The sequence below is a fragment of the Dromiciops gliroides genome, chromosome 4 (genome assembly GCF_019393635.1).
Source record: "Dromiciops gliroides isolate mDroGli1 chromosome 4, mDroGli1.pri, whole genome shotgun sequence".
In the NCBI taxonomy this organism is placed as follows: domain Eukaryota; kingdom Metazoa; phylum Chordata; class Mammalia; order Microbiotheria; family Microbiotheriidae; genus Dromiciops; species Dromiciops gliroides.
In genome coordinates this window covers 396,287,869-396,314,506 of record NC_057864.1, presented here as the reverse complement: position 1 = coordinate 396,314,506, position 26,638 = coordinate 396,287,869, and the positions used below count along the sequence as shown (strand labels likewise).

At 37.6% G+C, this 26,638-nt stretch overlaps 2 protein-coding genes across 6 annotated transcripts in view; one reads left to right on the top strand and one right to left on the bottom strand.

Moving 5' to 3' along the window:
- The window catches only part of TFB1M (transcription factor B1, mitochondrial), a 74,129-nt gene extending 59,388 nt beyond the window's left edge, over window positions 1-14,741 (top strand). Inside the window, exons 6-7 of the mRNA XM_044001917.1 lie at window positions 8,870-8,997; window positions 14,332-14,741. Coding sequence (XP_043857852.1) covers window positions 8,870-8,997; window positions 14,332-14,575 — 372 coding nt within the window. The 3' untranslated portion in view covers window positions 14,576-14,741. The remainder of the gene's footprint in view (window positions 1-8,869; window positions 8,998-14,331) is intronic.
- Window positions 14,742-14,793: 52 nt separating this feature from the next.
- Window positions 14,794-26,638, bottom strand: part of TIAM2 (TIAM Rac1 associated GEF 2) — a 297,053-nt gene continuing 285,208 nt past the window's right edge. For all 5 annotated transcript variants that reach the window (XM_044001912.1, XM_044001913.1, XM_044001911.1 and 2 more), the window contains 4 exons: window positions 21,683-21,788; window positions 19,144-19,231; window positions 18,605-18,759; window positions 14,794-15,978 (listed from right to left, as the gene is read on the bottom strand). In XM_044001912.1, coding sequence (XP_043857847.1) covers window positions 15,341-15,978; window positions 18,605-18,759; window positions 19,144-19,231; window positions 21,683-21,788 — 987 coding nt within the window. In that variant the 3' untranslated portion in view covers window positions 14,794-15,340. The remainder of the gene's footprint in view (window positions 15,979-18,604; window positions 18,760-19,143; window positions 19,232-21,682; window positions 21,789-26,638) is intronic.

Sequence of the window (26,638 nt, the reverse complement as noted above, 5' to 3'; positions counted from 1 at the left end):
AAATGACATGACTGTATTTGTCTGGTAGTGGTATAAAAGATCAGTCGCAGTAGGGAGAGTGGAGAGAAAGCAACTTCTTATGCTATTGCCCTGATAGAGATAGAAGGTTTTAATGGTAAGCCAGGTATGTGATAATGAAGGCACTAAGAGTGTGGGCAGTGTGTTTAGTAAGGAAGGGACAGACATGAGAGATATTACTGTGTTACCCTCAATAGGGTTTAGTAACTGGAAGGATATAAAAGGTGAGGATGAGAGTAGAGGCAAAAACATTAAAGTACAGTAGGAATGCTGGATTTATAGTCAGATTAGAGCTTGGGTTCAAAACTTAACTTTTCTGTATACTTACTTATATAACTTTAGGGGAGTTATCTAATCTTTTTGGACTTAAATAAGGAGGTTGGTTTTGTCAAGAACAAGTTGTTCCAGGCTAGCCTTATTGCCTTTTTTTGACAGTTTCCTCTATTGGTAGACCTAAGAATGCTATAGATACAGTTGACCTAAATTTGGCAAAACACTTAACATCTCCCATAATATTCTTACGAGAAAAAAAATGATCATGCGTTTGGCAAACAGTATAATTAGGTGGACGTTGTGATAGTTTAATGGCCAAAACCAAGAAGTAGTTTTTAATAGCTTAGTGTCCATTTGGAAAGCAGTGTATAATGGGGTGGTCCTTAGCCCTCTGCTGTATGATTTGGATAAAGGGATAAAGGTCGTGATAAGCAGCAAAGGGACAATAACTAATACGTTGGATGGCAGAATCAAGATACAAAATTATTCCAATTGACTGGAATGTTGGACTGATTTTACTAAGGTAAAAAATAATAGGAATAAATATAAAGTCTTACATGGATTCAAAAAGTCAACTTTAGAAGTGCAAGTCAGGGGCATAACTAGGTAGTAGTTTGTCTGATAGAGATGGAAAGTGAGTGACTGATGTACTTCAAGCTCAATATAAGTAAACGATATGATAATGAAGGCCAGAAAACCCCCACTGGAATCTTAGGCTCCATTAAGGAAAGACATGTCCGAAACTAAGAATGTGAGAGTCGCACTGTACTTTGCTCTTGTCGGGCCGGTTCTGCCTCCCACATTTTAGGAAAGGCATTGAAAAGCTTGAAAGTATGCTGATGAGGATGATCAGTTTAGTAAAGAGACTGTGGGGGACAGGGGGGTGATGACTGAAAGTATTTGAGGGGATGCCATTGGAAAGAACAAATAGACTTGTTCTGCTTGGCCGCATCAGGCAGAAATAGGAGATATGGAAAGGAAGTTGAGGAGAGGCAGTTTTAGGCTTTGAACGGCTATACTCCTTCTGTTCTGTGTTACTTTACCAGGGCCCCAGTCTTCCATTGCTCCCAGACACCCAGCTAAGTAGAGGTTCACATTTTTTTTTTTGCAGGGCAATTAGGGTTAAGTGACTTGCCCAGGGTCACACAGCTAGTAAGTGTCAAGTGTCTGAGGTTGGATTTGAACTCAGGCACTCCTGACTCCAGGGCTGGTGCTCTATCCACTGCGCCACCTAGCTGCCCCCCGAGGTTCACATTTGCACCTTAGCCTCTCTCAGGATTCAGAAGGTTCCTTGCTTCAGAACCATGTGGAGGTTGCATCATCTCTCTTCTCTCATTATAGGAGCATTGCAGGTCTTCATTATTACTGATCTGATTGCCTGAGAACTAAATCTTGAAGCTTCATTGAATGTACTGTTTATTCCTCCTAGCTTTCCCAAATAATTTGAGAAAAGGGACAGTACTTCAGTCTTCCATAACTGTTAAACACATAGACACTAGGCCTTTTAGTGCCAAAACACCAACCAAGAGAAGGGCTTAAGGTACAAGTCCCAAATAGGAACCATGAGCGGGGTATGTTCTGGCCATTCATATAATCCACCACTGTGGGATGCATCAAAGGAATAACTGTTGCATAACATGGATATTTACTAATCCAGAAGCACTGCCTAATCTCCCTTCTCCAATTCTTTAGAGAGAACAAAATGACTCTGTCTTCTGTCATCTAGGATACTTGAGAATGGTACCTCATGTCAGTTAGTATTTACCCATTCCTATTGCAAGCAAACTTGCATCTCCTCCCATTATTATGGTAGTAAAATTGCCATCTGCTGAGGTAAAAAGCCATTTCTTTGCTACTACTTCCTACTTTCATGCCGATTTGCCTCAGTTCTGTCTCCCATCAGTCCTATGAGAAACCCCTTCCAACTTTAAATCTCAGATTCTGTCATCCTTTGTAAAATCTTTTCTTATTCTGCTAGTTGTCTGTACTCTTGGCCTCCTCAGATTACCTTTTATTTACTTATCTGTGGGCAAGTATCCCCCCATAGAATAGAAGCTCTTGGAAGAGAAGGATTATTTTTCATTATTATCTTCATGAGCACTTTCCCAGATTCTTTCTCTCCCTTCAGGGACATCTTCCTGAAGAGAATCTAGTACTTCAGAGTCTTCTGTAAGCTGGAAACCAAGATCTCTCCTCTCTCAAACCCAAGTACAAAGTATTGAGTAATCAGTATCTGTTAATTGGGAAAGTCAAATGAGCTTTGAGCCCCTGGTTATTTTTTTTTTTTTTTTTTTTTAGTGAGGCAATTGGGGTTAAGTGACTTGCCCAGGGTCACACAGCTAGTAAGTGTTAAGTGTCTGAGGCCGGATTTGAACTCAGGTACTCCTGACTCCAGGGCCGGTGCTCTATCCACTGCACCATCTAGCTGCCCCACCCTGGTTATATTTTAATATCCCCAGTGCTGAGCACTATGCCTTTTAGTGAGCACTTAATGTTTGTGTAATTGAGTTTATGTAAGGAAGAACTTGTTAACAATAGAGCTTAGGGTGCAGCTGGATGGTGCAGTGGATAAAGCACTGGCCCTGGAGTCAGGAGGACCTGAGTTCAAATCCGGCCTCAGACACTTGACACTTACTAGCTGTGTGACCCTGGCCAAGTCACTTAACCGTCATTGTCCTGAAACAAAACAAAAGAAAACAAAACACCCAGTACAGTTTAGCCAGAGCTGGAATGAACTGTCCCAGGAAATAGAGCTAACTAAGGAAGTTATTTGGGTGAAGACTGGATGACTACTTACTGGACCATATTGTTGTAGAAGGGATTCTTGTTCAGGTACCTGTTGGGATAAATAGATTTTGAGGAAGTTCCAAGGAACTTCCAAGATTCCCATAATTATGTCTTCCCAGTCTAAATCCAGGGTTCTGATCACAGAAGATAAGGATAGATGGTTATACTCCCAACAAAAGTAGTGGGGCTTTATTTACATATTATGGTTACTTAAAATATTTGCTCTACATCATTTCATTTGATTGTTACAACAGCCCTGTGAAATGTATACTGTATTTTTTATCCACATTTTACAGAAGAGAAAACTGGAGCCAAAAAATGCAAAATGACTTATCTAAAGCAGCTTAGGTTTTCACTCAGTACTTGAAGAGGTGGGATTTCAACTGTTCCTGAGAAACAATGACATACATCAGTAAGAATAATTCTAGTGTTCTTAATACTCTGCATTTTACTTCTCAAAACTAAGTGAAATCCTACTTCTTCTACATAGCTTTTCCTTATCCGTAAAACAAAAGGGATCCCTCCTCCCTTGACATCTCATATCACTTTGTTTCAAGTTTTACGTGCAATATATTTTTCTTCCTTTACCACTGTTTATTTCAGTGCCTCACTGTAGTCTGAAGGTAGTTCTGCCTCTCAAAGACGGGATGGCATCTAAAGCAGTGCCTGCCAACTTTGAAGGACTTCTGCTCTCAGTCTGATGACAGACTTTGTATTTTTTAATCTAAGAACCGGTAGTTTTGACATATATTTGGAATTCTTACTACTAGCAGATTTAAAGCAAGAAAGAAAACTATTATTCCTCAGCTACATTCCTTGCCTCTACACTTGTTGATTAAATCCAGCCTTCACTAGCAGAATTCCCGTTTTCACACTGACTTTGAATACCTTTAATAACCTTAATAACTTTGAATAACTTTAAGTTACTTATGCTAAAACACAATTTGAGTCTCAACAGTATGGGATTGAAGTTTAAGTATTTTAAAGCCTGAAAAGGCACAAAGTAAATCAAGAGGTGTTGTGTTTTGAGTTGAAAGACCTAGGTAAGGGTCTCAGCTTTGCTGTTTTACTTGTAATGATTGGAATGATGCCACCTACTGGAGACTTACTATAGGAAAGCTCCACCATGAGGAGAATGCCTCAGAGGGCAAGGCCATGTGGCTTTTCCTTGGCATCAGGAAGTGATGTTTGCTCATGGGTGCTGTCTATCAAGGCTACCAGCCAATCAGCTTGAGGTGCCTCCTTTTTTTCTGGGAGGAGACAGGAAGGAGGAAAGAGGGCCTGCTTGGAGAGCTCTGTCTCTTGGGTTCCTTACTTGATGGTGGTGGTGGTGGCAGAGGACTTCACAGGAAATTTGAGGAAAGATAGGAATGCCAGGCTGTTGGAATTCTGTTCTCAATCTTTCTCTTTCTATTTTTCAATAAACCCTTAAAAACCTAAACTCCTTTTATCAGTGATTTTAGTCAGTTTCTCCCAAAACTGGGGGAACAGATTAGAATCCACATTTAGAATCTTAAATTACACATACTCCCTGTGTAACCTTTAGCAAATCAGTTAACTCCTCTAGGCCTTAGTTTACTTATATGTAAAATTATGTAAAATATATTAATTATATGTAAATAAATAAAATTATATATATAAATAAAAATTATATGTAAAATTAACAGATTGGACTAGATGACCTCTTAGGGACCTTCTAACACAAAATCTTTAATCCTGTGAAATCATTTTGCTATATTTGAACTTTTTTTTTCTTTTTCCTTACCTTTCTCAGTTATCTCTTTATTTGGAGAAGAGTGCTTATAAGCATAAGGCCTGGCTAAAGTCCTCAATAGTGATTAGTCCTTTTTTTTTTCCATTAGAACAATTTTTTCACTTAATAGTACTTTATTTTTTCCCCCAATTACATGTAAAGATAGTTTTCAACATTCGTTTTTGTAAGATTTTGAATTCCAAAGTTTTCTCCTTCCCTCCCTCCCTTGTCTCCTCTTTCCCCAAGACAGGAAGCAATCTGGTATAGGTTATAAGTACGATCATGCTAAACATATTCCACAGTAGTCATGTTGTGAAAGAAAAATCAGAGCAAAAGGGAATAAACCAAAAGAAAGAAAACAAACCAAAAAAAATCTGTGCAAAAGCATAGAGATGGAAGGTGGGGAATTATATAAAAGGGTGTGTGGGTGCATGTGTGTGTGTGTGTGTGTGTGTGTGTGTGTGTCTTTGTAAACATGATTAACAGTAGAGAAGGGCATCTTCTCCCACCTTAAGATCATAAATTGAAGGCTAAGGGAAAACATGCAAGAGCTGGATAAGTAAGCTTATTATATTCTTTAATATTTGAGGTAAAATAGCTTACACAAAAGTCGAGTCCAGAGATAGAAAGTGACTAATCTCTAGGTGACATGGTCCCCCAGGTAATGCTGTCCTGCACAATACACAATCACAGGCACAGGCAGCTCCACCAGGTGGGAATAAAGGGCTATAATAATTTTCTTCTCCGTGTTTTCTGTTTCTGGCCTGGAATAAGAAGGCTCCTTGCTGAGGAGAAAGTTTGGAAGTCCAGCCCTTATTTTTCCTTAAAAGATGCTAGTCTGTTTCTCTCCCTCAAACTTTCAACAAAATGGTAAAGTAATAAATATACAGTATATGGGGGTGGGAGGGAGACGACAGTCAAAAAGAGTCTGACTTGAAGAGAACATTCATCCAGGTTGGGCAGTACTAAGCTAGTTAAATTGGAGGGATTTTAGTTCAGTTGAATTATCAATAACACAGTTTAGCACTTCATTATATAAAATGTCTCATGTTTGCCTTATAGTTGTTTTGTATCTCATAGAGCAGTTCTCAAACAGCTTTGCAGTGGTGAAGCCCTTTGAGCAAAAGTTTGGCAAAATGCTTTAGATAAACTTTTAATCATTTTTTTAAAAATCTGCTGTTGGGGGCAGCTAGGTGGTACAGTGGATAAAGCACCAGCCCTGGATTCAGGAGGACCTGAGTTCAAATCCGGCCTCAAACACTTGACACTTAATAACTGTGTGACCTTGGGCAAGTCACTTAACCCTCATTGTCCCGTGCAAAAAAAAATCATTGTAAAAATCTGCTATTATTGGTATTAAATAATAAGATAAATTTTTCTAATCTTATTTTAGTTTGCTTAGTAAATACTTACTGAATGATTCTGACCATAACAACATTATAAATTATCTAGTAATCTGATTACTATAAGTAATTGTTTTATAATTATAATTATTACATTCAATTCAATCAAGTGCCATCTACATGTAAAATATATTAGATGTGATAGCTGACTTCATAAGGTATTAATGTTTTCATGGGGTTTTTTTAATTATCTAAGCCAATTGAAAGAGTATATGAGGGGGCAGCTAGGTGGCGCAGTGGATAAGGTGCGGGCCCTGGATTCAGGAGTACCTGAGTTTAAATCTGGCCTCAGACACTTGACACTTACTAGCTGTGTGACCCTGGGCAAGTCACTTAACCCCCATTGCCCCGCAAAAACAAAAACAAAAAAGAAAGAGAATGTGAGAGTATTTCAGATCATACTTTTATTTTAAAACTCACTAAATTGTTTATATATGATTTTGCTGGAACAAAATAGCTAGTCTTAGTAATATGATAACCTAAGACACTCTGCATCAGGGTAACTAGCAGTAAACCTAGAGTTGTAATAGATGTGCTGTTTTGCCACATTCTTTTGTAATTTGGTACTAGGTTCATGGATGTTTGTTTCATTATTAGAGTCTTAATATTTAATACTTTTGCTTTCTTGTGGTGCTAGCTGGCACAGTGGATAGAGTGCCAGGCCTGGAGCTAGGAAGACCTGAGTTCAAATCCATTCTCAGATACTTACTTAGCTGTATGACCCCAGGCAAGTCAATTAACCCTGTTTGCCTCAGTTTCCTCAACTGTAAAATGCGCTGGTGAAGGAGATGGCAAACCCTCCAGTATCTCTGCCAAGAAAACCTCAAAAGGAGTCATGAAGAATCAGACACAACTGAAATAACTGAACAATGAACAACTCTAACTTGTGATTTTATCCAATTATCTGTAGTGCTCATTGAACCAAAATTATTTTTAATTAAATAATAAGAGAGAGTGACCAGACACTAATTATTTTATGCCAGTCCTGCTAAGACAGACCTCTTTTCAATTAATTGTACCATCATAAATTATTATGAGTATTCACTGATTGATTGTTTTGTGTTTTTGTTTGTTTTTGCGGGGCAATGAGGGTTAAGTGACTTGCCCAGGGTCACACAACTAGTAAGTGTCAAGTGTCTGAGGCTGGATTTGAACTCAGGTCTTCCTGAATCCACGGTCAATGCTTTATCCACTGCTCCATCCAGCTGCCCCCTCACTGACTGTTGATCAATAATGTCAACTTTTCTGTGATCTCATCCAGTCTTGAAAAACTCATTGAATTGAATGCTACATTGTGTTCATTGAACATACAAAGCAAACCTTTATGACATTTTCTTTGCAAAATCCCTCGGTTTAAACCCAGGGTTCTTCAGGATACTGCTTGTAAAATACCCCTGTAGAGGACCCAGGACCCAGCATAGCAGTAGGCCCACAAAAGGTGCTTTATCCATTTGATTAACTTAATTGATGAATGTCATAAAATGAGCTGGCCTAACCTAACATTTGGAGTTTCAAAGCTTCCCACCTGTGCTCTCTGTTTAGTCCTCAACACTACTTCCTCTGAGCCTATTGCAACACAGGGCCAAGTGCAATGAATTAGAAAACCAGTTAATCAACAAGTATTTATAAAGTACCCATACTATGTGCCAGGTTCTGTGCTAGGCGTTAGAGATATAGTTCAAGTTCAAGATGAATACTTAGAATTTCTGCTTATGACTAACCTAAGGTTTCTATGTGTGATCTGGCTATTTGTAACCAAAAGAATTAGTGCTGACAAATTTGTCAGCATTGTTATATAATCAGTGAACAATTAACTCTCAATCAACTTCTATAACTTGTTTCAACAATAGTTAGGGTATTTGTCTTTTACACTATTATAGCTACCTTATCTCCCCCCTCCCAGTTACATAATGTTTAAAGTGAAAAGGGACCTTAAAGATCATCCAGCCTCAACCATGAATGTGTGAGAAAACTGACTTGGACATGACGGTGGTGGTTCCAGGATTCAAACTGAAGTCTCTTGGTTTCCTCATCGAGTGCTCTTTCTGTGACACCATTTCCCACTGATCTTTGGAAGAATCACCTAGTTTATGTCCTCTGAAGAGCAGGAAGGTTGAGCACAGAAAGTGTTTTGATCCTATGTTCTGAATTGAGCCCAGTCTAGCTAATTAGTCAATATCAGTGCCCAAACTTTAAACTGATGTTACTAATTCCTTTTCTGGGGTTTTAGAATGCAATGATTCCCAGACTCTTACCCTTCCTCTCCATATTTTAGGTTTGAGGTATTGCCCTTAGTGTCAGTAGCTGCTTGTTATTTTGTTGGCTAATTCAAAACCTAAGGTATCCTTATCTGACAACCTTGACAAGGGTTAAAAAAACATTTTAAAATAAGGTAATTAATTATAAATATTTATCTAGAGAATTTCATTGTAGAATAAATGTACCTGGCTCTCATTTTGAGTCATCTCAAATACTAAGATAGCATTTTATAAGCCTAGAAGAGATTAAAATTTAACACATGAATTTTTTTATGCTTTTGAGAAAATACTTTTGGAGAGGCAGTTGGTGTAATAGTGAGAAACTTCTCTCTTCACCTAAGATTATACAAAATCAATTCTTCTTTCTTTCAATTAAGGTGGATGTGGGAGTGGTTCATTTCACTCCCCTGGTGAAACCACAGATAAATCAGCCATTTAAGCTTGTGGAAAAAGTTGTTCAGAGTACTTTCCAGTTCAGAAGGAAATACTGCCATCATGGGATTGGGTAAGAAATTTCTTCTTTGTACTTTTAAATCTTAAAGCATAGGTAGTAAGCACAATAGAAATAAATTATAATTGATGTCTAACAGCAAAATTATTAAAATTTAAGTCAACAACATGTGTTCTACAGTTTTATACAGGATGATTGTCCTAGGACATATGAAGATTACTAAAGAAAAACCAAGAAGGAAAACTATGTCAGGGTTAGGAGAATTTAATTCCAAGCATCAATTTGAATTTTAAGTACCATTTACATTTTGTTTCTATCATGCTTATAACAGACATGTCTGAAACTCAAAAGCACACAAAGATTTGATGACAATCTCAGTACTGTTGAGAATTCATGTATCAATCCTGAATAGTAACCCTTTTAAGGAGCTGAATCTTACCATCATAAAACTTGAGACAATTTACTCAAGCTAGCCAGAGCCAAATTTTTTTTAAATGCTGACACATTTCTTAGAATATTAACACTTCAGAACTCTGGAAAATGGCCAAAAAGCTGGAAGGGAGGAGGAAAGGCAAATGATTTGGTGAATGATGTCACCAGATCGATGTACCCAGACTTGTTCACAGCCCTTCAGGCTCTCACTTATATAGTGCTTACTTTTTTTTCACACACAACTCTAACAAGTTTGGTTATTTGGTTTTCCAGCCCACAATAATCTATAGATTTTAAGAGAATATGTGTTATAGCTAGAAGAACAAATAGAAAGGAGACAAAAACTCAAAAAAATTAAGTCTGGGCTGATTAGATGAAGGATGAATTACATTATTCCAATAGTCCCTGATGATGTTAAAAGCCTGGAAACAATATATAATCACTGATGCTTATAATAATGATCCTCAGTCATCAATAAAAGGCTATTGTAGGGAGCATATTCTGATTCATACCATATGGTTTCCCAAAGATTTCTCCAAAATATTATTTTTTTTAAAAATGGTACTTAATGTTTAGGTAAACTAGTATATTATGAAAACTCAGTTACTTGGAATGTTAGAATGATTTCTTCTCCAAAAATATTGTTAGCCTCCTTCATGACTTATAGAAATACCAAATCTGATACCTTTTAACTAATCCTTTAACTAAAACTAAAGGATTATTGGACCACAGACTTGAGCTGAAAGGGACTTCAGAAGCCATCTTGCCCATCCTCTTGATTTTACAAAAGAGGAAACAGTTTCAGGGAGGTTACACAAGTACTTGGAGTCAGAGTCAAGATGTGATTCCCCTGCCCTCTGATTACAGCCAGTACTTTTCCCACCATACCTTGCTGCCTCCCTTACTTTGTATATTTATGTGGTTCCTCACAGCAAGTAAGAATTTAAATTAAAAACTTACAAGTCACAAGTCACTAGTATTACATGTCGTCAGGCAGACTAGCTGCTATAAAGCTTGTAGACTCAGAGAGAGAGAGCTAGAAGGCTCATAGTTCATATGATTGAGTACTCTCATTTTACAGATGAGGAAACTGAGGCTTATCAAATTTAAGTTTTTGCCCAAGGTTACACAACTAGTAAGTGTCAGGGTCAGGATTTGAACCTGGCTCTTCCTGACTCCTGAGTTCAATAATCTATTCACTAAATAGTATACTTTGTTTTGTTTTGTTTTAGATAGCTATGTTGTGTATCGAGTACTAGTCCTAGAGACAGGAAGACCTGAGTTCAAATCCATGCCAGATATTCTCTTGTTGTATGACCCTGGGCAAGTCATTTAATCTTTACTTCAGTTTCCTCATCTATAAAATGGGAATACTAATGGTACCCAATGATATTAATAGTACCTAACAGACACTATTACAAGTACAAGTCACTTAAATACAAATACAAGTCACTTAACCCTGTTTGCTTTCGATTGCCTCATCTGTAAAATGAGCTGGAGAAGGAAATGGCAAACTATTCCAGTATCTTTGCCAAGAAAACTCCAAATTAGGCACAGCTAGGTGGCGCAGTGGATAAGCACCGGCCCTGGAGTCAGGAGTACCTGAGTTCAAATCCAGCATCAGACACTTAACACTTACTAGCTGTGTGACCATGGGCAAGTCACTTAACCCCAATTGCCTCACCAAAAAAAAAAAAGAAAAACAACTCCAAATTAGAGTCACAGTGTCAGACATGACTGAAACAATTCAATAATAGTACTTCCCCCTCCCAAGGTTGTTGTGAAGATAAAATGAGATATTTGTAAAGCACTTTGCAAAGGAGTCTATAAATGCTCATTACTCCTATTAGTACTACTACTACCACCACCACCATTATTACTACAGTCCTGCTTCTTATTAACTGAAAGAAAAGTCAGTAAGCAAATAAAGTTTCCTGTACTGTAGGAAATTACAGTGTTGTCCAAAGCCAGAGTTCTGCACCAGACTGGCCCTAGGACAGTTGACTACGAAAGGATGTGAACATTCTGAGCTGCTCTTCCCTGCTTCATTATCACCCATAAAACAGTTGCAGGCCTTAGAATCGAGGAGGAGAAAACCCCACTTGACGTAATGTAGCTCCCTATTGAGACAGGCAACAGATTAAGTACAACTTAGTCTTTCTTCAAGAAATCTTTTCTTTTCAAGCCTTTCTGGACAGGCTCCTTGGCCATTTGGGGTCAGAATTTCATTCAAAAGGAAAATTTGAATTAGCAATATCTCTTTATTCTAAAGCAAAATAAAACAACTCGTTAATAAAAAGGGCCTCAGGACATGTGGTTGACTCATAACTTTTTAAATAATTTTGAGCATATGCTTTTACAGTATTTTCAACACTATAGAAAATGACTTCTCTAAAGGTTTATATAACTATTTCTCCATTCAACTCCAGTGCACGGAGGCAACCCTGATTTCTTGATGGTCTTGCTGGTAGAGCATATGTTCTGTCAGGTTCTATTCTACCAAGTGAGAAACACAGTGAGCACAGGCTCTCATCAATAATTTAACTGCTTTGTTGAAGCCTGGGCCTGTGTGATTGGAAAACCTTCTTGCCATAAATTTGTGGAAGCTGTAGCAGTTGGTGGGGATTGTTTACTACTATGCATGCAAGGGTTGTGATCTGCATTCAGGAAATCTATACTGATCAAGTGGAAGCTTTTGAATTATGTGATTATTAGAAAGTCTTTACTAGATGAGCTGATATACTTGGTTTTCAAGATACTTTGAGGTATAAAAATATCCCACTGAGTAGTGGAACAGACATTTCTTGATATTCAGACCATTTCAAAGTGCCATAAAGAGAGGATCCATAATCAATTGGGGAATGGCTGAACAAGTTGTGGTATATGAATGTAATGGAATACTATTTGCTGTAAGAAACGATGAGCAGGCAGATTTCAGAGAAACCTGGAAGGACTTGCATGAACTGATGATGAGTGAGATGAGCAGAACCAGGAGAACATTGTACACAGTATCAACATTATATGTTGATCAACTGTGATAGACTTGATTCTCAGCAATACAGTGGTCCAAGATAGTTCCAAAGGATTCATGATGGGAAATGTTCTCCAAATCCAGAAAAAAACTAAACCTGTCAAATCTAGATGCAGATCGAACCATACTATTTCTATTGTTTTTTGTTGTTGTTTCTATTTTTTAAGGTTTTTCCTTTTTGCTCTGATTCTTCTCTCATAATATGACTAATGCAGAAATCTATTTAATGTGATTATACATACATAATCTATATCAGATTACTTGCTGTCTTGGGGAGGGGGGAGGAAGGGGAGAGAGGGAGAAAAAATTTGAAACTAGAAATCTTATAAAAACAAATGTTGAAAACTATCTCCAAATGTAACTGGAAAATAATAAAATATTTATATGGGGAAAAAAAGAAAAAAGAGAGGATCCATAGATCCAAGTGCCCAGGAAGATTATTTGGGCAATTAAAGGTAGTTCCTTATCAGCACAAGCTATGAAAGAATAATTCAAAGTTGCATTTCCACAATAGTGTAGGTCACACCATAGTCACTTTGTTTAGTAAAAAAATCACATGACTATCTTAACTACTTTACTTTGGGGAGCTGAAATCCTGATCCTCTTCTTCACCCTGCAAGTGCAAGCACCAGGTCTCGGCTTGCTGGGGCCCCAGTGATGTTTTACTGCTATTTCTATTTTTTAGATCTGGGTTCCTTTTGGCCTCCAACTTAACCTGCAGTCAGGAGGAAAACAGGTCTTTTATCTCCTAAAAACAGCACACATTTCCAGGTATTTTTAGAGGGTTTAGTACTACTTGGAAGTGTACACCAAAGTAAAAAGATTCTTCTTAGTTAATCCTACTTATACAAACATATGTGAAACTAAACCTTATTAGTTATTTTTCCCCTCCTAGAGTTACTCTTCTTTTTGATCATTTCCAACATCATATGATCCAATTTTGTCTGGGCTGAATAGTAGCTAATAGATTCGGTAAGAATGGGTGTCACAGGTGCAGCTAGGTGACGCAGTGGATAGAGCACCGGGCCTGGAGTCAGGAGTACCTGAGTTCAAATCCGGCCTCAGACACTTAACACTTACTAGCTGTGTGACCCCGGGCAAGTCACTTAACCTCCATTGCCCCATCAAAAAAAAAAAAAAAAGAATGGGTGTCACAGCCCATCATAGAATCCATTTTTTCTAACCTATTAGTAAATGGGATTACCATTCCATACCCTGTGGCCCTACAAGTAGACAAATTCTCCTTTCTTTCTGGCCTCCCTACCTTTCTGATCATGGGCCTGGGAGAGTCTTGTCATTGTCCTTGGAATGAGAAAAACACTTCCCCCCAAATTGAGTCAGGTAGATATTTATAACTTCATCTAACTTCCAGTGCAGAAAAGATTGAACCAAATGACCAGACCAAGAAGGAGAATATGCCAGGAAAGGGAGAGGTTAACTCTGGTGTGATAAACATTCTTCCACCCTCTACAGATCACAACCTAGAGAAGGTGTGTGTGAGGTATTGTGGCCAAACCTTCTAGTGATAAGTATCTTCAAACTTAACTATTAGGCTGGTCATTGGATGACAAATACTGAAGTGTTACCAGACCCATCCTCGGTCTCCTTCATGCTGGAATGAGTCATCAGAGCAAGAGTTAAGAAGAGGGACATATAGAATAAAGCAAATAATCCCCCTGCATCACAATTGGGATAATATTTTTTTCCAGAAAAAAGCTTACATGTAAACATATTGGTTAATAAGATTAGAATTGTGTGCAGTTAACAGTAAAAGATTTTGGTGATAGTAACTGCAGTCTAAAGGAAAAGAACTGTCTTTCAATACATGTACCCTGATTCCTACTTTCTTCATAGTTCAGTGAAGCATGGGGGCTATTGATTATTTAAGATCTTTAAAACTTTTTTCCTTCTTTTCCTTCCATCAGAATCCTATTCCCACAAGCTGAACGCTCAAAAAACACTGAAAAAATGTTCATGTTGGCTGATGTGAATCCTACTTTACGGCCAGTCCAGCTCTCCATCTTTCATTTCAAGAACCTCTGTGATGTCTACAGAAAAATGTGTGATGAAGACCCAAATCTTTTCACCTACAATTTTAGGGATGAACTCAGGCAAAAGAAAAACAAAAATCCTATAAAGGATGCAGATGACGATAATGATTTAGATTAAATATAGCTATCATTTGGACTATAACAATGTACATAAATGTTTAAATTCATAATGTCAAATTTTAGATGTGGATTTTTTTTTACATTTACTCTCTAAAGACTTTTTCATAGTGATAATGTTTCAGTAAGGAGTATTAATAAAAATAACAGTACCCGGATGTGACTTATTTTTCTTTTACTGTACAGGTTGATAGAGAAAATAAATACAATCAAATAAGATTAAAGTACAAGCGTTCTTTTAATAGATATACTGCATAGATATATTTATATATATGTTTATTATAAACAGCCTCTCTTATAACCTTACAAAATGAAATTCTTGCACATTGTGCCCCTAAACCACATTGAAAAATAACTTTAAAGCATAATTAAGCAAAGATAAACAGCTGAAAGAAAATGCCCAGAGGATTAAAAAACTTGACCTTTTAAAAAGCAATTAATCACAAATTTCCCACCTTACTTTTTTCACATAACTTAAAATAATTAAAATGCAATTTTATTTTAAGGACACCAAATAATTTTGATACCTGCTCAAAAAAAGGATATAAACTAAGTAATTTACAGATTCTGACCAGCTTAATCTACTTTTCTGATATACAATAAATTAAAATAACTTAAACCTTTACAGCTATTCTTTTGTGGGAAAACATAGTGCACAAAACCAAAGTTAGTAGTTTTCTGGCAATTTCCATTTTATCACTAGTTGAAAAGCAAAATGAGCCACTTAAACCATATGTGGATTAAAATTTAAACTTTAGAGTCAGCGCTATGATTTTCCATGGCTCTCAGTCTCATAAAAGCACTCCTCATTAACAACAGATGTTAAACTCTGGACACTGAATTCCCTCTCTAGTATGGAATTTAAATCATTGTTAGCATTTTCAGATTTACTGTCAAGAGACTGATGGCGTGCTTGTAGCGTTAGCAAAGTCCCTCTATCCCTTTTGGTACTGTTTGCTTTCCGTTTAATGGGACAGAAATGTCCACGCACCAATTTAGGATGCTCAGCACTGTTATGATTATTTACAACCTCTGTTCTGGGCTGTTGATCAGTTGTGCTGCCACCATCAGGGTCCTCAGAGATCTTCAGCCTTTGGAACTGAATTTCAATATCTTTTGTAGGGCTGCCCTTTTTCAGAGTGTGATGAAAATCATCATCTTCATCGCTTAGAATATCGGACTCTTTAATAAGACTGTCTGAAAAATCAGATGAACATGTCTGTGGGTACTTCTCAGGTGATGAATCCTTGGATTCCTGCCTACTTTCTGTTGTGTGACAACCACTGCTTTGCGTACTACTACTCAGGCTACATTCATCAGAATCCAGTAAGTTTCCTTTTCCAGTATCGCTGTTCCACTCATTGCTGGAAGAATTCTTTAGTACCCTTAAGGACCTTGATGAAGCTGCAATTAAAAAATATATTTTGCCTTAAGATACAGTAACATGATTTAAAATATTGAAATAGTACAAGCATCTCAACACTTAATTCCATCTCAGTTTATAAATTTTATGTGTTTTACCTTTCAGTGATTTAAGGACCATATGTCATATTAAATAATCATAGGTGCTCATACAAAAGAGGTAAGCATAGGGGCAAAAGGGACAATAGGTAGTTGTTTCCACCTCCTCTTCAGATTGCAGGGAAAAGGTATCTATTATTTTGACAATAGCTAATTAACAGAGCTTAAACCTTTTATTTTGAGGGTGAAAAATGTCAGAGGGACAAATATTTCAAATTTGTCAATATGAAATCAAAATAGCAATTACTGATAAAATCTAGACCTTTTCATTCCATCACAAGTGCTTACTGCTTAATGACAAAGCTACTCTGATTCAATGAAAATGACTTGAGGAAAATCACAAAATTATGTCATTTTTATTTGAGTAGCTTTCCAGCCTTGGCTATCTCTCTGGCAAACTTGGTATAGGTTATTTGTTTTTTCCTTTTAGGATTTCTATACTTTGAGTAGATGAAAACTATTGCATTTACTCATTTGTGTTAATTTTTGTTATTTAAGGAGGTAAGAGACCTGTATTAGAGATTTTCCATAAAATAACACCATCTTGATGGTTTTTCTAACACAGTTTGTATTTCTGTCCATGGTATATTTGAAATGCTTTAAGTTTGTGACTAAATTCTTAAAGAGTTTTGAGAGGTAGAGCAAGTGAGATCTTAGATATTATCTAATCTAATCCCTTTATTTTGCTAATGAGGAATTTGAGATCAGAGAGGTCACAAAGATAGCATAACCAGGATTAGACCCCAAATTCTGTAACTCCTAATGTATTGGCTTTTCTCTTTTCTATGAGATTTCAGTCTCAGTACTTCAAGGATCAATGATTTTGTTAGTGTGGATATGCCTTCTATTGATGCAGATCACAACTTGCCCCGCCATGACTTAATATTTTAAGTGTCAGTCTAAAGCAAGGTATGGTGTCACAGGCCTATAAACCCAGCTACCAGAACAGCTGAGGCTGACTGATGGGGAATTCTGAGCTGCAGCGACGCCAGAGCCTATCAGGTAGACACCTGGCACCAGTGTGGTAGGTCCCCAAGATGCCTAAGGTTTGAAACAGATTAGGTCAAAACTGTGGGACTGATGAGTAGGGAGACTGAAGGAGAAAAGAACAGAACCTTGCAGCCAACCCAGTGATGAACCTTTCTGAAATTAGCTATATTGGTCTTCAGACTACTCTCTAGTGGAGTCAGACTGACCTTGCTAAGTTTTCACACACACTATACAATCTCCTGTATCCTTCCTTTTGTAAAAGCTATTCCCCTCTCTAAAGTGCACTTTCTCATCTTAGCATCCCTCATTTCTTTCACTGCTCAGCTCTAACCCTGTCTCCTTTTATGATCACAAAAGCAGCAGTAGATAATGGCATGTGCACTGGCTCCCGGGTCAGAACCTGAGGGACAGCATCTCCTCTGGCACTTACTACCTGATGAGCTATCTTTCAACCTTCCTAGGCCAGATTGTCTGTGTAAAATGATGGGGTTAGATTAGGTGGCCTCTAAGGTCCTTTCTAGCACTAAAGTTATAATCCTACGATTGCCTCTAGTTGCTATAGTTTTCCCTTAAAATTCACACACACACACACACACACACACACACACACACACACACACACATTTTCTCCTATAGGGCCCTCCTTAAGGGGAAGAGATGGTTCTTTTTTTGTGTCCCTCTTGCCTTCAGCTATAGCTGGCACATACTAGGTGATTAATAAATGCTTGCTGATTGGTTTCCATAAGTAATCATCACTGCCCTTTGAATTCTAATTAGCCAGGAAACTGCTAGAGTTAAAAACTGTACAATCTTCTAAGGATAAAATGAAGCTCACTATTTATAGGAGCACTAAAGATTGAAGATTTCCCCTTCCTCATCTTTTTTAGAAATAAAGTAAAGGGGTCTATAAATATGATAAAGATTGGATTGATATTAAAAAGTAAGACAGATATTATCAAGTATGTATTGAGGTTAAGAAAAGCAGAGTAAAATGAAACCTAAGAGAAATGAGTTTGCTAAAATTTTGGCAGATGGTATTGACAATTTAAGAATTTCTGCTGAATAATGTGTCCAAACAGTGAGTCAAAAGTACAATAATGTTTGCTTCTGTCAACACTGTTGTGTCCTCCAGAACGCTGATCTGCTGCTGTGGTAACTGAAGGACGACTTGGTGGTACAGTACCTCCTCCTTGGATTTCCTCTCTCACAGATAATGCTCTCTTTCCCAGAAACAAACTAGATCACAAGGGTAGTAAATTTACCTTTGAAAAAAGCAATAAAGAGCATGGTGTACCCCTGTTCCTTTCAAAAGAAATTGCACAGGTTATGTCAGTTTACCTCACCCAGACTTCTTCCATTACCCCATAGGATGTGTCTATCTGGCTCTGAATGCACAATTCTCTATCAATTTTCAAAGCTGTTATGTAGCCTGAGCACAACAGTAGATGACACATTGTTCAGAGGATCAAAAACCTGGATTTAACTCCAGAGGCACACATCTAACACCATTCTTCCTTACCTAATTTGGCTGAAACAGGAACACGATTTTTGAGTGGTATCAGGCGATCTTTACATGTCTTCTCCAGTGGCAATTCACTCTTTATGTGACGCCTGAAATTCTCCCGCAGGATGGAACGGATCACCTTTACAATGTTGGTTTTACTTTCACAGTCACTACAGTGGGAAGAAAAAACAAGAACATTCAGGGAATTAATGGCATTTTACTTCTTTCCATCCAACCTATTCCTTGTCTGTAACATCTGCCTTTTGAATTTGGAGTTAAATTTCTCCTTTAATTAGGCTCACTTCTCTCTCTCTCTCTCTCTCTCTCTCTCTCTCTCTCTCTCTCTCTCTCTCTCTCTCTCTCTCACACACACACACACACACACACAGAGCTGTTCTTGGAAATTACTAACGGACTAAGTTCTTTGTAAGTTAACTTTCATCTAAACCACAACTGTGGCAGCAGAAAATAAAAATCACTTTTCAAAATGAAACTGTCCCATCTTATTTCCATTGCTTTTAAGTTTGTGAGCAATAAAATGATCTCAACAGTACCTGCAACATAACTGAAAAATAGTTTCTGGCCGGCCTTCTATCTCTGACTTAGTGTGGATCAGCTCCCAGATGGAATTGTTTTCTGTCCCTATAAAAAAAAGAAATAGTTAAAACTAAACAAACACAATGAATCCACATGGTCTCCAAGAATAAGTATTCTTTTTGGAAAGACTTGTGAGAAATATCAAGAGATGTGATTTTTTTTTTTTAGCCAGAATTTCTTGCCTTTGAGTCTCATTATCTCTTCCTGAATTTCATTTAAATTGTACTTTTAGCTGTAATGAGAATACCTTCTCTTTAAGAAGGCTTTAGGTATATTGTGTAGACATACTGTCTCCTAATTATTGCACCGTTTTTCTTGCCTTTATCTTTTTTGTTTGTTTCACTACTTACCTCTAACTAGGCCTTTCAATTCCTCACACTTCTCTCACTTCCTGGCACACCTTTCTTCTCTTCAGGCCAACTTGGCATTTAAAAATGACAACATTTCATAGTATCCAAGATCCTAGAAGACTGACAAATCAAGTCCCAATCCTAACCATTTCCAAATAGTCTCTCCCTACCTCCAACCCTACCCCCAGTCCAGCACACTAGCATGTGTCCAGAATCTTGAAAGAAATAAGACTAAGGAAGCAACAACCATGCTATGAGATCCAAAGCCTCATTGTAAATCTTAGCCCACTAAAGGTGGCCCCACACCCCTACCCCGAACCTAATCATATTAGCTCCACCCCCATCCTTCTATCTCCTACACTATTATCCTATACTTTTCCTCCTTTTCACAGTCACAAAACAAGAAAAAAAGCTTTCTACAATCCTTCCTTCTTCTCCTCTCATTTCTCAGACCTTTGTAATTTGGCTTCCAACATCATCACTATACTGAAATTGCCTTTTCCAAATTTAGGAATAATCCCTTCACTGCCAAATCTGATGAGCTTTTCTCAGTCATCATCCTTCTTAAACTCTGATATATCTGACACTGTTAACCATTCTTTCCTCCTACTTATTCTCTCCTCTCCTTAAGGACATACGAAGGATGAGATTTTGATGTATGTGACAGTTTGATGAGACCACGCAAGAAAAAAATCTCATGGAAATAGATCAGGTAACCGAGGTAGCCGTGTAAAAGGACCTCTTCTACCCATCCCCTTGTCTGAGAAACTCATTCACACACATATAATACATAATGATTATGCCATCTTGCCAAATTTATTTTTAGAATTATTGTTAATTTACAAAACTATATAAATGATAAATTTAAATACTTAAACTTTTAAATGATGGTTTTTTAAAAAATTAATTTGTTACATTTATATTTCTGAAGTTACTAAAGCTTAAAACTGCACTAAGACTTTGGAGAACACCTTGTATAAATTCTGGCTTTGAAAGCTCTTCACAGCTTGGCTCTGATCTATCTTTCCAGCCTTCCTTTACACCTTGAAACACTCCCTCTTTCTCACCCGCAGTATTACAGTCCTTATGCCTAAAATACATCTCCCTCCACCTCACAGCATACCTCACTTCCTTCAAAATGCAGCTCATTGCTACTTCCTTTGGTACATATATGTGTGTGTTCATAAATTCAAGATAGATATGTAGATAGAGATCTTGAATTTATGAACACACACACAATATGTACGTTATCTGACTTGAGGAAATGTAAGCTTCTTGAGGGAAGAGACTGCTTGCTTCATTGGTGTTCTTGAATCTCCTTGGACCTAACACAGTACCTGCAACCTGGCAGGTGGATGCAAAGAAATGCTTGTTGACTGATAAAAAAACAACAGCTCTATAAAAGTATTATTACCCCATTTTACAGATGAGGAAATACATTGTAGGGAGTAATTTTAAACCTCAAATAACAATTAATTCTTTACAACATTCAGAGACATCTAAAGGACTTGCCTGCCTGCAGTAGTACAGGAAGTGTCAGATCTAAGATTTCAATTGAGATCTTCTGGCACTGAATCCAGCACACTCTTCAAGGATACAGAACAACACGGGGACAATGGCCCTTTGGAAAGAACTTGTGGACATTTTCTAGGCCAGGAGTTGTTGGAGTTTTGGAGGACTATTGAGGGGATTGGGGAGAGAAAAATCTATCTAGCAAGACTGCTCTTTTAAAGATTTTCTCATTTTAAAAAATGGAACTTAAAAATACCTTAAATAAAAGTACATTTCTACACTGCATTTCAAGTCATGCAACAGAGAATTAAAGATTACTGTGCAAAAGTCATTAACAGTAGTAGCAAAAAATGAGGAAAATGGAAGATGCCTCCTAAGTAGAACCACCCTCTGACATCTGACTTAAGGTCTAATGGGCACCCCTGGCCCAGGAGTCAGAAGGCCTCAGCTCAGCTCATGTCAACTGACTCTGCCTTCAGCTCTCTGGAGCACAGCATTCTCTTCTGTGAAAAGATGGTTTCATTTAGCTGGAGTCTAAGGTCCCTTTTAGCTCAGAAATTCTCTAGGTCAGATAAGTTTTCTTTTTCTTCTTACTGCTACTGTATTATGTGGGGAAGATTTTTTTTTTTTTTACCTGCTGCATTTCCCAGTCTGACTTGAAGAGCGGATAAGGGAATCAGCCACCGGAATTTGAATGGGTCCAGGTCACCATGAACATTTGCAGGCCGGGAACTGGAGGGCTACAATTGGAAAAGCCATGAAGAGGAAGTGAACATTCTCGCCCGGGAGGAGCTACTTCCTATTTGCAGCAAATTTTACCTTGCTTCTGTTTCATCAGTCAACAAAGGGGGATGGAGGGAACTAGAAGGCAATGGGCCTACTATTGCCATATACTGGGCTAAGTGCTGTTCAAATATCTCATTTGATCCTCACAACTCTGGCAGGTACGCACTGTTATTATTCCCATGATACCTTTGAGGAAACAGGCAAACAGAGGTCAAGTGACTTGTTCAGGGTCACCAAGTTAGAAAGTGAACTCTGGTGTTCCTGACTCCAGGCCCAGGGCTCAGTCCACCTCACTGCCTATAATACTGATTAGGCTCCTACTATGTTCAGGGTGGTACGGGATTAAAGGATGAATCGGATGTGGCCCCCACCCCACGCCCTAAAGGAGCTTCCAGCCTGCATGAATACAAAGGACACAGGCACACACATGCACAAGCCTGGACTGAACTTGAGTTCATATAGAGAAGGAGCAAGACATAAACCTAGAAAGCAGATTGTAGTTAACTTTTGGAAAGCCTTGAATGCCAAATTAAGGAGCTTGAATTTGACCCTGTAAGCCCTCCAGAATCATGTGAGAATTTTGACAAAGGAAAAGATGACAACTACCCAAATTGCCAAAACTAATGCTGCCAGTTTTCCACAAGTAAATGATTTATTTTTCATTTTTCTTTTACACAATTCTTCAACATGGAGACATTTAAACCTTGAGTAAGAGTAAAAGTTAGAAGGGCATTTTCCATTTTTTCATTGTTTCCATTAAGATTCTAGATTTTTTCTTTCTCCAAATGATTTTTTTGTATTTTGATTGCTATAGCACCCAATTTGTATCATTATTTTTATTATCTGTGAATATCTCTCCATTTATTTAAGTTCTTGATTTTTTTTAAAGAATGCTTTGGAATCATGTTTGTGTATATATAGGTATATGTTGATACAGTCAATTGATTATATTGTTATATTAATATGTTATATTAATATAATTAAATCAATATATAATAAATATATGTTGTATATGAATGTATTATATGTGAATATACATCATATATGACTATATTATGTGTATATATGTTTTCAGTGTACTTCAGTAAGTTGATTTCTTGATTTTTAAAATTTTTAAAATCCATTTTGTAGTTATTTTGACTGGGATTTCTCTTTCTATGATTTCCTGCTAGTGTTTGTTAATTGCTATACAGAAATGTTGATTTTTGTACTAGGTAAAAGAGGTAAAGCAAAATGCTTGTTATTTTATTTTTAAAGGAAAACCCTTTAGTATCCTACATTTAAATAAATCATTACTCCAACCTAGCTCCATCTACATCACTCATTTGAAACTTCTCTATCCAAAGATACCAACTATCTCTTAACAGTCAGATCTGATGGTCTTTCCTCATCCTTTGTGACTCCTCTAATGCATTTAATACTGTTGACCTCTCTATGTCCTTCCCTCTCCTCAGCAATATCCTAAGTTTTCATTACACTGCTCTCTCCTTGTTTTCCTGCCTGGTGATTCCTCAGTCTCTTTTTCTGGCTCTTTGCAAACTCATCATCCTTCCTGATGAGTGTTTTTCAAAACTCTCTGTCTTCAGTCTTCTTTTATTTCTGTATTCTTTCTCTCAGTGATCTAAGGAACTCCCCCTTTTAAAAGAGTTTTATCTCTAAAAGATGATTCCAAGATCTATAAATCCAGCTCCAATCTCTCCCCACAAGTTTTTTTTGTTTTGTTTTGTTTTTTGGTGAGGCAAATGGGGTTAAGTGACTTGCCCAGGGTCACACAGCTAGTAAGTGTTAAGTGTCTGAGGCCGGATTTGAACTCAGGTACTCCTGACTCCAGGGCCGGTGCTCTATCCTCCCCACAAGTTTTAATTGCACATTACCCACTGCTTGTAGGACACTTCAGACTGGATGTTCTAGCTATATCTCAAGCTCAACAGGACCAAAATTAAACTCATTATGTTCCCTGCTCTCCATCCCCCAACTCCTCCCTCTTCCAAATTTCCCAGTTTTGTTAAAGGGGCCTTCATTTTTCTACTCTAATGGTTTATAACTTTATATTTATTATTTATAACTTCAGCATCACCCTTAGTTCTTCTTTATCCCACACATCTAATCATTTGCCAGATTTTATTTCTACCTCTGCTGCACCTCATGTCTAATCTTAGTTCAGGCCTTTATCATCTTTCCCCTATATGAATGCAATGGCCTCCTAATTGGTCCCCTATATCAAGTCTCTCCCTACTCTAGTCCATCTCCCACCCAGCTACCAAAGTTATCTTCCTTAAGCCTAGATCCGACCATATCATTCCCCTCATCAAGACATGCCAGGGGCATCCTGATGCATCCTGGATAAAATGTAAACTCTTAAAGTCCTTCACAACCTGGATCCAACAGATCTGTTAAGCCTCATGCATTACTCTTTCCCATACTCTATGGTCCACCCAACCTAGCTTTTTCTCCTTTCCTCACATAGGACGCTCTATCTCCAGTCTCCATGATTTTGTACTGGCCATCCACCATGCCTAAATGAACCCCGTCTTCATCTCTACCTCATAGGGTCCCTCACTTCCTTCAAGCCCCAGACCCACCTTCTACAGGAAACCTTTCCTAACCTCCCTGATAGTACACTTAGTCCAGAACTACCTTGTCTGTATTTTTATTTATGCTTGTCATTTTCTATTTATGATTTACATATTTCTATTTTATATATGCATATATTTCCTACTTATTGTCATAATTAACAATAATTCATTATTTGTTTATATTTATGTTTTGTTTACTTATTATTTGGTATATGTTTATATATAAACACATATATCCTCCAGGAGAATACAAGTTCTTTAACAGTAAGGGCTTTTTAGGGGGCAGCTAGGTGGGGCAGTGGATAAAGCACTGACCCTGGATTCAGGAGGACCTGAGTTCAAATCCAGCCTCAGACACTTGATACTTACTAACTGTGTGACCCTGGGCAAGTCACTTAACCCTCACTGCCTCGCCAAAAAAAAGAGAGAGAGAGAGAGAGAGAGAGAGAGAGAGAGAGAGAGAGAGAGCATAAGGGTTGTTTAATTCTGTGTTTATATTGTCAGCTCCTACATATGCCTGCCATATAAAAGATGCTTAATAAATGCTTGTTAACTGATTGTCTCAAATGTCAAAGTGGACAAAGTAACCACCATTTCAGATGAGGATAATATTATTTAGCCAGCTACTATCTAACAATTATTAATACAAGAAGTAAACTTAGAAGAGTTCACCATTAGAGGATAAGCCATTCTTAGTTTTACATAGTCCACAACAACAATGTTTGTGTCTGCATTTGCTACATGTTATCCTACTACCCAGAATTAAAAAAAAAAAATCATCATACTTTTTTTTGTCAATATAGGCCCTTACTTGGCACTGTAGCAGACACTCAAAGCATAAGAGGGATGCACAGGAAAAGGAAGAAGCTTATTCGTCCTTCCGTCACCTGGCATAAGTAGTTGCCGCTCTTCCCTTCTGTGACCCTGTCAATTCAAGTAAGTCCCAATCTGAAAATCAGTGAAAATACAGTGTCCAGGGCTAAAAGGTAACATCAACAGGAAAAAAGAACTACCAAATGTATGTATTCTCTCAGCTGATACTTCAGGTCTAAAAGCTAATTGGTTGTTACTTTGATTCAGGAGACTAGCCTGGAAAGAACCATTAATAAGAAAACCTTATGGATTTCACAAATAAGGTTAAAATTAAGAAGCATCATATTTTATGTGAATAAGGCCTGGTTGGCCAAACGTTGCTGTGATGAAGGTATATTTTACTTTGGTGCATATTGATCAGGAATGTGCACACACACATACATAACTGAACCACTGTTTCAAATGGAGCCCTTAGTATTTCTCACTTTTTCTGTATATTTTCCATATGTATGGTATAGTAGATGGAGGGAGTCTATAAGACTAATGAAGTCATAGACTGAATCTCCCAACAACCCCATGAGCAGGTAAAGCAGTTGCTTTTATCCCTTGATAGTGTATAAGAGAGCCTGAACTTAAACCTGGGTTTTCTGATTCCCAGCCTGGTGTTCTTGAACTACACACTTGCTCTGTTGCTATTTAATTACAGCATCTCTGGATAACTTCTGTGCTCTGTTGAGAACTGTAAATTATTATTAATATGTTAATATATGCCCTGTGTTCTATTAAATGCACAGTGCCTGGCCCATAAATACTTAATAAATGCTGATTGACTGATTGATACATCACATGTCTTAGATACTTATACTTTCTAAAGCCCAGGAACACCTAGTGGGCAGCTGGGTACTGCAATGGGAATGTCCTGATGGGAAAATATTCTCAGCAACTCTTTTTTTTTTTTAATCATAAAAGTGTTTTATTATTTTCCAGTTACATGTAAAGATAGTTTTCAACATTTGTTTTCATAAGATTTTTTAGTTCGGGAACTCTTTAACTTCGTAGTTATAATCAGACAACACGCTGAAGCAAAAGAGAGCAAAACACACATTTCATTTTTCTTTGGCTTATCTCCATTCTATTTCCTGCTGGGGTTTGGTTTTGTCAGTTATACATAAGCACCAATCTTTTTTTTAATGTCATAATTTGCCTTACATTTATAGTTTTTTGTTTCTCTATCTCTCTCTCTTTCTCTCTCTCTCCTTCCTTCCCTCTCCCCACCCTTTTCCCCACCATTACACTGCATTTATTCTGCTCATTGTTCTTTCTGACACTAGGAATGACCTAATGTACACAGTCCCTAACAGTGACATAACGATTACCCTATAGGCCCTTCTCCACAACTGCTAAAAATTGACATG